Below are 12191 nucleotides of genomic sequence, written 5' to 3' on the forward strand. Positions count from 1 at the left end.
GGCCGGTTCGTATATGTAAGTGTGTATTTTAAATAGCTTTCCACTGAAAAAAATCTGTTTTACTGAGTTTAGTCTGTAGATTTGACGTGATTGAAACTATTTCTTGTAACTATACAATTTAAACACATATAGATGACATTTTAAACCCTTATTGCTAACTTTAGTGCATTTGGAGAATACCTAAGTCCCTGTGTTCTAGACACTAAAAAGACTAGAAACTTCCGTGCAGTTTTACCACATCAGAGAGTCCTCAGCCGTGTAAACCTGGTTGATAATCCTGTGTTTCTCTGCAAGAACCAGAGAGCAAGAACATGCAATAAAATCTCATCTGGGGAAAGACTGAGAGACCCTTTCACAGGTGACCAAAGCTTGCACCAGTCTAACACTCAGAGTTCTTTGTAGCATAAAAGGCATAAGAACAGCTTGTAGTTTTCTTCAATCTTGGTTTCTTTTTGTATGGAAGTTAGAAAACTGCCATAAAACTTCACTGTATGAATTTGGCAGCCACTTTGAGGCTTCCACTGACATAAAATGGCTCATGGCTACTTTTTTGGAGGACTTAGAAGACTACAGAAGATTAGGGGTTTTTTTCTCCAATGAAAGACAGCATGTTACATTCTATATTTCATTGTTTTTTTCTGCTAAGAATAAATGTCCAACAAAATTATGGACAGGTATGATTTTTACCATAGCTTGAAGATATTTTTGAAGCCCCTAGAACCACAAAATTGAGCTGTTACTGTTTTCTTGGTATGTATCTTTTCTATTTATTAATTACTATTTAAAACTCATGGAAAAAGACAATTTAAGCATTACAACTCTCTATTTCTTTTTTCATACAGAATAAGCTTAGGATAGTATGAGGGAAAGAAGCAATTTATGTTAGAAAGTATCTCATTCTTCCTTTCTATTACAGGTTTTCATTGCAAAACCCCTTTTTTTTTCTCAACTGGTTCTTGCAGTGTGCTGCTATGACAATCTGGCCAGAAAGGAGGGAAAAAAAAAAGATCGTTCTCTCAAAGAATATGAAAGTTAATACAGTCTCTGTCAGACCACTGTTCCCTGAACACCAGAGGTCCTTTTGACCTGTGGGAAAATAAATGCTATAGAGAGCTCTGAATTAATGAAGAAAGCAAAATATAGCTTTTTCCATTTACCATTAGTCCACAGAACTGTAGACAAATGTCCCCTTGCAAGCTCAACTTTCATAAATGTCACCTTTCTCCTGGCGTTAGTGATGAGGTCCCCATCTGTGATCCAACGCATCAGCAGCACACGCTGCTTAAAACAAAGAGGGGGGCATTTTACAGCCCAGAAAGCTGCACAGTGGTAGAGGAGAGCACTGACCGAGCTACAGGGTTAACTTTTTTTTTCTGTGAGCAGCATGCAAGCTCTTTCGATAGCTTTCATGGTTGCCTAAATTACTGAATCGTTGTATACTGACAATTGTATTTTGTAGTTTTCCAGTAAAGGAATGTCTTCGTGATGCACAGAAATTAGGGAGGCTGGGCTGAGACTTAGCAAATTTACTCCCATGTTTTCAAAATAGAAATTTAGTCCCGCTCTAAATCAAATTACTAATGCTAATTGTGAGGTAGAAAATGTGTTTTTCTTAATATGTTTGATAGGTGAACAGGTAAGACAGAGAATATAGAGGGTTTTTAATTCTAATATGGAATGTATTTGAATGTAAGTGAATGGGTACAAATAAGATTATTTCTTTTCATAAGGCCTCATTGTACATACCTCCCAGTCGTACCGCTGTGAGACTGTAATTAATGTTGATAAATGCTCATGTTCTCTCTGTGCAGCTTGGGCCCACAGACAATTGGTTGTACCAGAGCATGTCAAATCCCACATAAAAATATAGCTATAGATCATTGGGTTTAGGGATAGAGTTGAGACAAGTCAATTTATTTCCATTAGTAGCTGAATCCAGACTTAAAACTCTGGGGGTCCTAGTATTTTGTCCATTATGTTCTCAGTCTTTCTGGTGTGCTTTACTGTAACTTAAGGTATCTCTGCTAATCAGGTCTCCAGCTTCTGAATGCAGTGCCCATTTTCCAAAATGGCTTGGTGGATATTTAACATATCTTTAGTTAAATGTCTTTTAAAAGTTTTGAAGGCAGAATTTCTGTACTCTAAGATGGTGTGCTGTCTTCTTATTGTTGCCACTTTGTCAGAAATCCGCATATGGTGACAATAAGCTTTCAGCTTTCAAAATACATGGGTAGGACCCACAGGTGTGACAGAATTCAGAATTTATCCAGTGATATTTTTTCTTTTTTGCTTTGAGAATGACAGCGTTCCACATATCTATTTCAATCGTCCTTTTTTGCTTCAATCAAGTTCTAAGCAGTTTTAATGATATAATAAAGATCATGTTTGCATGGAAGAGTATTTTGGTTTTCTTTATATACTTTATGTATATCAAAGTGGACCACAGTGGAACTATTTTTTTCTTCTACTTTTTTTTCTTCTTACATGAAACAGTATATGATTGACATGTTCTATTAAAACATATCTAGATATTCATTAATTCAATTTTAATGGGAGCAGAGTTTCATTATATAGCTGTGTTTACTTTAACAATGCTTTATATTAAAATTTCTGTTGGTACTGTAGCTGCCTTCTCAGCTAAAGAGGACATAGAATTCCTGGGTTTAAAAACCTTGACATTTCAGATAAGGGCAATGCCAAGGACTGCAATTTCCAGTTTGATTCTGTGAGATCTGCTTTTAGGCAGGAAAAAGAAAAGAACTGTAAGAACTCTTTGTTGTAGACCCTTAGGTCCAAACCTGAAAGGGCCGCTCATGCCAGGAGGGTTTAGGAGGAGAAGGAGGTCCTGGTCTGAGGCAGATGCAGAGTCAGCCTGAATGAGAGAGATGAGCCTTCCTATCTGCCTTTGTCTCACTAGGTCTCTTCCTTCTGTCCTTCCTTCTTTCCTCATGCTCCACGTCACTTTAATCCCTAGTTCCTATCCTGAAGTTGCATTGTGTTCCCAACACTGGCGAGCAAGAAGAAAGGACTAAAACTGCTTCTGCTAACAAGTGGTAATCAGGTCTTAACCAGACAAAAGGAATAGAAGTGTCAATAGATCTAGTGTAACACAACCAGCCTGATAACATCCTTTTCCCAACAGTCATTCTAATTTAATTGTTGCAAAGTAAAGAAACATTGAAAATGAAGTGTTCGTGAAATCAGACTTCCATTATTTCTTGCTTTTTTGTAACTAGAAGGTGTGGGGTTTTTTCTTTAAAAGGCTAGGTAATTTTGAGGGGGGAAACCCTTTTAGCATTTGCCTTTACTGTGTTTTCTCATAGATCTGTACAATGTGCAGAAAAGAAGCAATTCTAACAGCTAATGAGCCTTACTGATAAGGAAAAAAAGAAGGGCAACTTTATTTGAAAAAAATGACAGAATGTTTCTGTTAAGTAACTGGTTAGAATATTCCCTTTTTATTCTGCTTCTTTCTTTGTTTTACAAATACTGCATTAAAAAAAAAACAAAAACAAAACAAACAAAAAAAACCCTCCACCACCACTCCCACTCGAATTAATCTGCTTAAGATAGTTAGGCTTTGAAAGCCACTTCTGATTGTGTACTTGTGTGTCTGAAGTTTCTTCTGCTGTGTCTCCAAAGCACAAAAAAACCACTTATGACAGTGATTACTACCAATACTACCACTAACTTAGGTGACTGAAATATTTTCTGAAACAAGCTGAATTTTTATCACTGTTATGAGGGATGTACAAGGTCACTTGGTGTTTAAACAAACAAACAAACAAACAAACAACAACAAAAAACCAAACCAAAGACAGTGTCAAACTAAGTGATCTTACATGTTCATTAATAGAGTTTATTAATGACATCATTAAAAAAAAGACCATATTTTCAGAAACTGTCTTCAAATGTGAATGTTTAGCCATAAACCTGGGAAACCTAGCCAGCCTTCCTTTTACTGTCTTCTACCTGTATGCAAATTCTATGCAATTTATGATGCACTGGGTTTCATTTCAAAACAAATATTTTAATGTTCTTTAAAATCTCTTTGATTATTCTGTATAATAAGTATCCAGTAAACTCTATGCTTGGAAGTATGCACATGCATGATGATGGCTTGGAAAATGCACTTAGGAAACACATTTAAGTTTCAAACTTCCAAATCATTGTTGTAGTAAGCAGTGACTGAAATTGATTTTGAAGTTCTAACAGGTAGTTTGAGAGTGACATACTAGATTCTGATCTGAATAAAAATGTTAAACATTTTTACATTAGAAGTAAGACTTGGGTTATTTTAGGCTGTGGTTTTGATTTTGGAGATTACTGAGTATCTTCATTCTAATTGATTCCAAGAAGCACTTGTTTTTCAGCGCTCTGAAGGGATAGGGTATGGAAGGAATCTTCACAGCTCTTTTGTATCCAAACAAGTGGCCTACTTGAAGACCACTGCCTTTAATCTGTGCTTCTTCTTTTATCATTTACTGAGAACATGCTTGTAGTCAGTTCTTCCTGACTGTGAGAAGTTAATCTAGAGAAGCCACTCTTCTAGTTTGCTTTCTCCATTTCCTCTATCTGGAATGTGCTGGCAGCATTTTCTGAGATTTTGTTAGGTAGTATATTTTGTCCCTTACTTTCTTCTTAACTTATGTATGGGCACTTAAGTCCTCTTTTTTTCTGCTGAGTTGTGTGCTTTTGGTGATTGTATTAGTTGTTCAAACCAAACCTGTGAACCGTTAAAAAAAATAATGGTTAATTTTAATTCTGGTAGGATCTTTTCTTACAGGACTATGGTTTTTGCTCAATATGTTCTTAAAGTTTTTTGCTGGCAGCTTTTGCCGAGAGTGTTAATGAGACTCATAATTTTTTTGTCTTAGATTAATACTTGTTGGGTAGTAGCTTCCACAGGGAAATCATGTAAACCCGTGAACTCAGAAAGGATGTTTTCTCATGAAGTGTTCTGTTATACTAATAAACGTTACAGGTATTTTGTAGTGGAATTATTTGCTTTGTCCTAAGCAAACACAGGCCAATAGGAATTGATAGTGACATCACTTCTGAATATGAGCTTTGTTACTAGCACTTGCACTTCTTACAGGTGCAATCTCAACTGGTACTCAAAGACACATCATCGGTCATGGTGGTGTTTTACCTGGTATCTGGTCGAGTTGCATCTAATTATAGAAAGGATTATGCAGATATCCTGACACTGTGTTCTAGTGACAATTGTTAAGCTCTGGTAGCAAAAAGACTGAGAATTTTCACCTCCTTACTTCTTCATACAAAATCCTTTTTTTTTTTAGTTGAATTTAACACATTGTGGCCGCTGGAATGGAATAGGAAATATTCTTTCTTAACTACAGGACTTGCCATTTTCAACTATGTTCCATTTTATGTTTTTCAGGCATTTCTTGTTTAAGACATCTTCTGGAACTACTCCGCTGTTCAGTAGTTCTTCCCCTGGTTACCCGTTGACCTCAGGAACAGTTTATACTCCACCTCCCAGACTGTTACCTAGAAATACGTTCTCCAGGAATGCATTCAAGCTGAAAAAACCCTCCAAGTATTGTAGCTGGAAATGTGCTGCTTTATCTGCAATTGCTGCTGCAGTCCTGCTTGCCATCCTGCTAGCATATTTCATAGGTAAGGCTGTGTTTTCTCTGTCAAATCACATAGCTATGTCAGCAAATGAAAATTCAGCAGATAAAAGGATGGTCAATCTGTTTCACAAATTCATGTTCTTAATGAGCAAAGAAAATTATTATTCGTTATACTGATTAATGAGGAAAATTAAAATGCTGAAGTCCTGCTCACTGTCATAAGAGCGGCAGAAGCAAGAAATCGATTCAGGATTCTTGATGTGCAGTGTTAACTTTAGGTGTCAGATGTGCATCTCTCGTAGATGGTCCAAACAGAGGGTGACATAATAATTTTTTTATGTACTACCATATGTTTAAAAATATTTGGAAAAAATGGTGCTAGGTGGTGAATCCATATAAGTGACAGAAGCTACTATCATTTGAATTCAAATATAGAATCATAGAATCATTTAGGTTGGAAAAGACCTTCAAGATCTTTGAGTCTAGCTATCAACCATGCCCACTAAACCATGTTCTGAAGTGCCTTGTCTACGCGCTTTTTGAACGTCTCCAGGGATGGTGACTCAACCGCTTCCCTGGGCAGCCTATTCCAATGTCTGACAGCCCTTTCAGTAAAGAAATTTTTCCTAATATCCAACCTAAACCTCCCCTGCCACAACTTGAGGCCATTTGCTCTCATCCTGTCACCAGCCACCTGACAGAAGAGACCAGCACCCACCTCAGTACAACCCCCTTTCAGGTAGCTGTAGAGAGCCATAAGGTCTCCCCTCAGCCTCCTTTTCTCCAGACTAAACAGCCCCAGTTCCCTCAGCTGCTCCTCGTAAGACTTGTGCTCCAGGCCCCTCACCAGCTTGGTTGCCCTCCTCTGGACACATTCCAGCAACTCAGTATTACCATCACATGCTGCCTTTAGGTAAAAAAACCTCACAAAATCATTTTGATTAATAAGTCTTGATCTGTATCTGTATGCCTAAATTCCTGGTGATGTTATATCTAAATAGGTAGTTCCATTTTGTGTGCTGTTATTTTCCACATTCCACACATCCTTAGTATTTTGTAAGCAAAAATATAGAAAGGAAACTCTAAATGTTGTGCTCATTCCCTGTGATTAATATGTTAATGCTGACCACACCGTGTCCTAATTCCTTCTGTGGTCTGTCGAGATTTTTTTAACATGCTTCTGTTATTTTGTCTTTCTTAGTTTAATTAATTTCTGATTCTGTTGTGTCCCACCCCCACCCCCCGTATCCCCCTCATTGTCTGTTGTTTTGGAGGTTTTTCTAAGTATCTACACACACTAGCAGTGTATTTTGTACCTTTTACAGTGCCTTCAACAACACCTTGGCGACAATGACGTCCTGCACAAACTCTCTAGCTCCTCTAAGTAAATGGCAAAATTAGGGTAGCTTGTCGATATTTTCTGTTAATACTTTCCAGACCTATTCTATGTGGTTTTTAGTTCAGCTCTGAAACTATTCTCATATATAGTGCTCAAAAGACCTATAAAGATGTACTGAATTTTCTCCCTATTCTCTCCATTTGAAGAGAATTATTTTCTTTTTTTTGGATCCCATATAATCTGACTCAACAGGATAGACATTGTTTTCTAAGGAAACCCCATTTTTCATACTAATGAGCTTCCATATGTAGTTAATGTATTCAGTAGTAAAGAGAGAGCTGACTGGCTACTTTATTGCTGCTGTCTCTTTAGGCCAGGCCTACATCCCAGCATATTCAATACTACAGAGCTAACCATCTTTCTATATTTCTTCTGTTGAAAACCTCAGAAGAATAACAGGCTTAGTTTGATACATAAATAAAAAGATTGGAAAGCACGTGATTTATTGAACTTGACAGTTATCATACAACAGCTCTCTGAGTGATTATGCACATGGGAAATGATATACTGCAAGTTGAATATTTTAATCATGTGCATAACTTTGAAGTGATGGATTATGAAATGTATTTTTTCTTGGTATTTAGGTTACTGTAATCTAAAGCAAAGCTTTGCAACATGGTTATTGCTTTCTACACTTTCATATACTAAGACAAGAGCGAATGTAAGGCAATGCGTTGACTCTTAATAATTGATGAATGAGCTATCGTTTCAAGTAATGACATAAGTGATCCGTTTTGACAGAAGTTTTTGAGGTCTTCTTTCCTGCCTAAAGAATGATGAGCGCAATAGAGTTGGCTAGTGAACACAAGAAAGCAGGTTTTAGGAAGAGAATGTTGGCTCAAGGATTAAATAATGAGAAGTTACCTGACAAGCTTCATGCCACACACAGTAAAGAATAAGTATATTGAAGAGCAGCTGTCAAAACCAGAAAATAGCTGCAATTAATCCTGCAGGTAAATTTGATGGCTCCACTGTGATCATAATTTAAAGCGACGGAAAAGAGAGAAAAGAAAAGAAAACAAGAAAGAAGTTGCATTGCCTTAGGTGCTTGTGAACAACAGAAAGGTAAAAGGGGGGTGCTTTAGTTAGGCCATTCATTAATTTAATTCTCTCACTCTTAGCAAAAACTCGTAGGATTCATTCCACATGACAAAGAGCAGGCATAAGACCATCAGCTATAAACTAATCCACCCATCAAGTTGCTGGGACTTGCTGTCCTCCAGTAGTATGACTTACAGTGATTGGTACTTAAGGTGCTAAATCATCTCCTTATTTAAAAAAAAAAAAAAAAGAAACAAACAACTTAAGAATTTTTCCTTGTTCTGCAGTTCTCTGGAGGGTTACCTTCTCCTGGGTATGTGCAGAACTTGAGTCCTGGGGAAACTAAATATCCTCTCTCCTGGGGAAAGAGCAGCAGTGCAAAATACCAACTGTCCTGCTCTTCTGCAGCTCTTTTGGAGCTCCTGACCCACTAATCCCTGAGCTGCTGTGAAGACAAAATAATTCTGTCTTGCTCTGTCAGGAGGAAAAATGTTTTTCTGTTTTCAAAACGGGTGACCAGAATAATGTTCAGATCAGGCCAAAATCACAATTCTGTTCTAATCATTGAGACAGTGGGAAAATGAGAGCTGTTAATCTACCAGGAGAGCTGTCAGTCTCAGGAGAAAGAAAGATGTGAAGTTCCCCAAGACACACGGGATGAAGGGCTATACTCCATATTGCAGTAACTCCTCTTGACGTATTTTGCTGTCAGAACTACAAGCATAGGAGAGGCTTTAAATGTGCTGATAATGTTTTTCTGCCATACATCTCGGCAAAGAAAATTTCTTGCTCTCTACCATAGCAGAGGTTATACTGGGGTTACATTAGCTAAAAGTAATAGTTATGGAAAAAGTCATCCAAATTTGCAGCAAATGGTTCTGCTGCTTAGGTTTGTCAATATATCTAGGCTGTGTGAAGATAATCATATCAATGCTAATCAGGACTAAATGAAAAAGGCAATGCTGGCAAATATGAGGTATATTATATTGAAGGAATGCTTTGAAGTTCTCATAGTCTTCAGGATTTCTAAATTAATAGTCCTATAATAAAAGAGATGGGGGAATTGATATGGATAGATCATTGAAAACATGCTGTCTACACATTTAAACATGGGACTTTCAGAGGACTGCCAAAGATTATGGGTGGCATAAAAAAAATTCCTAATGAGGAGTAATTTAAAGAGACAAGCAAAAAAAGTATCGTAACAGATAGAAAATAATAAATACTTTAAAAATTATTTAGGCATTCCTATTGCCTTTCCGATAACACACAAATAAAAATACAATTCATGAAATGAAAAGGCAGTATGTTTAAAGCTTAAAAAATAAATTTATAGTGCATAATAACATCTGGAACTTTTTGCCACACTACATAATGGGTGCTAAATAAAGATACTACTGAGATTTTAAGAAGTTAAACATTTGTCAAAATAATGACAATGTGTCTTGTTAGAAGGAAACTTTGGTTTTTATTTTCTTTTTAAGATAGATTGATCAATAGATTGATGCTTTAGATCATAAAATGCCATTGAAGTTTGGCTATTTAGATAGAATCTTCCTTTATGGGCCAGTCAGTACCATCATTATCTGAGTTTTCCTAAATCTTCCTCTGAAACTTATCCTGACTAATGTCTGGGAAAGATTCCTGCAGGTTTGTCTGCCGCTGGTCTACTGTGACATGGCATGTGTATGTGCAAAATATGCTTGGTTTTGTATGTGTACAGTTTGCCATCTTAGATACACTGTTCTATACCTGAATTCCTTTACCCTGACAGAATTTCTGCAGAAACTTTGACACCCGTCAGATTCACCAGGTTGAAAATAAATCAAGCAACTTTGGTTTGTTGTTGGGTTTTTTGTTTTTTTTGGTTTTGTGGGGTTTTTTTTAAGGAATATACAGAGGCAAAAAATTTTCATATTGTTTCCATGAAAAAAAGCATTTTAAGATGTTTCTATGGTTGAGTGTCATACTATTTTTAATAGCAGAGAATAGGAAAAATTCACTTCTGTTAACTTTGTCCTTACATGTTATACAAAATGTTCTCTGCTTATTGAAAGCCAGGTTTGTCACTTCTCCCTGTTTCTTCAGCTGCCAGATGTAAATGTGCAGAGTATAAGTTGGTAGTGTTGCACAACGTTTCGGTAACTTCCAGCATGCAGTACGTAAATAAAATTGTCCTACAATCCTGAGGCATACGTCATTTCACAAAGCCCAGGAGTTATTCCCATTAAGCTGGGGTGACATATGAAGAATGTAGAACTAGCCATTCAAATTAGGACATCCTCAAGGTATTGGACTGGTGGTAAAACCCAGTTACAAGAAAGTAATTTATAAAGTGTCAAAAGGAAAGCATATACCACACATATTGTCTTTGTCAGTGTTCACTTCAGAGGTTAAGGGAGTGATGAAAGCATTTGTCATGTTAAATTAGTTTTTAGCTCTTTAGATGCATGCCAAACTTGGAGGGGAAAAAAGGAGAGGAAAAAGAGAGTCGCCTTGTGTTTTTCACAAAGTAATTGCTGCCAAACATAAATACCACATTTTTGTAAGTCCTACACTGCTCTGATTTCTGCCAATCTAACTCTGAGCATCAAAGAACATCTGACCACTAATATGTCAGTACGTTACAAATGTGGTAATTTAAAGTATTTAGGCTTTTCTTTGATTAAAAAAAAATAAAAATAGAACTGTTATTTCCTGCAGAAATTAAAAGCTACAATGGGTTTAAAGATGCTCCACTTGAAAATAGTATCTTGAGAATCATACTGATAACTTTTAGAGGATTGATGCTGTCTTATCTACTCCTATCGTGCAAGAAGATACAGGAAAAATAAAAGGAAAATGACAGAAAGAAATTATGAGAATGGCATGCTTGCACTACATCTTTAGTGCATATGTTGCATATGAAAATGTTATTACTCATTTATTCTTCAGTGTTGTTTGACCTTAAAGATATATGAGGTTTAAGATAAATTTCAGTTTTCTGCACAAACTTAAAATAATATATTCACTTCTGTGCTATAGGAAGGGCTGAATTGCCAAAGGGTCTGGAATTTAATTAAGCATATGAAAATGTCCTTTTTTTTTTAATGCCCTATAGGTATTTAAAATTAGAGCCTGAAAAATAGCTGTGCACAGAACAAATATTTTGGTAAATTTCTTGCTATTAGAAAGCATCATAGTAGGTGTTTGAAGGATAAAAGATGTATAGGCAAATAAATGGTTAATTAATTTGGCTATCCCGCTTGTACCCACAAAAGTATTCATTTGTTTCTGTGACAGTCAGAGAATAAAATTTATCAACTTTCTGAAAAAATTAGACTTGGAAGTAGAAGTCTTATCTTTACTCTGTATCAAATATATGTACATACCACAGTTTGCATAAAATTGTATTCTTCAGGTGTTGATATCAACTTGAATTATTTTATTCCCACAGATGAGTCAGGTATTTGCTAATGTGAGTGCCCGTGTGAAGTTTCTTGTTCATTCATATTTGTAATTTCTTCCATTCGTAAGTCCAAGTGTCTTTTTGACCCTGATTCCACAGATCAGGATTGATCAAAACAGTTTGCTCAAGTGGCTATCTTATGTATCAATTGATTTTTTTAATCTCTACGAGTTGTTTCTGATGAATGGCAACCTACATTTCATTTGATTTTTTATGTTGCATTTGTTATTTTTCACTTGTAGAGTCAGAAAACCACTGACTTTGTCTTGTCCAGACTTCGCTGAAATCAAATATGCTAGACATTTTGGAAACCAAGACTGAAAAAAGAGAAAATCATGCAAAGATGGAACCTCTGAGGGGCAGAGGTCATCTGGCTGCCAATCACTGCTATCAGATTTGCTTGAAATCAATGTAAACCAAGGGAGCTCTGCATCTTGCAAGATTAGCTGATGACAGAAAGTTCTGTTCTTAAATTTGCATTGAAAATAGGTGTCAGTTAAGGGGCAATAATTAAATTTTAGAATATGCCTGTCATATTCTGAATGTCACACATTCAGTGATTCTTATTGACTGTTATCAGCCAATCTGAGAGAGAAGAGAGTAATAGTAGCTCAGTAAGCTTGTCTGATGCTACCTCTGAGAAAAGAGACTTTGAGCCTTTCAGAGAAAAGCACGTGGCCCCATTCCATAAGAAAACTATGCA

The 12191-nt window shown here is 36.4% G+C and overlaps 1 protein-coding gene across 3 annotated transcripts in view; it reads left to right on the top strand.

The window, feature by feature from the left end:
* TENM2 (teneurin transmembrane protein 2) overlaps positions 1 to 12191 on the top strand; it is a 545903-nt gene that overhangs the window by 366972 nt on the left and 166740 nt on the right. For all 3 annotated transcript variants that reach the window (XM_075056250.1, XM_075056251.1, XM_075056252.1), the window contains one exon: positions 5405 to 5643. In XM_075056250.1, coding sequence (XP_074912351.1) covers positions 5405 to 5643 — 239 coding nt within the window. The remainder of the gene's footprint in view (positions 1 to 5404; positions 5644 to 12191) is intronic.

The sequence above is a fragment of the Buteo buteo genome, chromosome 24 (assembly GCF_964188355.1).
Source record: "Buteo buteo chromosome 24, bButBut1.hap1.1, whole genome shotgun sequence".
NCBI lineage: Eukaryota > Metazoa > Chordata > Aves > Accipitriformes > Accipitridae > Buteo > Buteo buteo.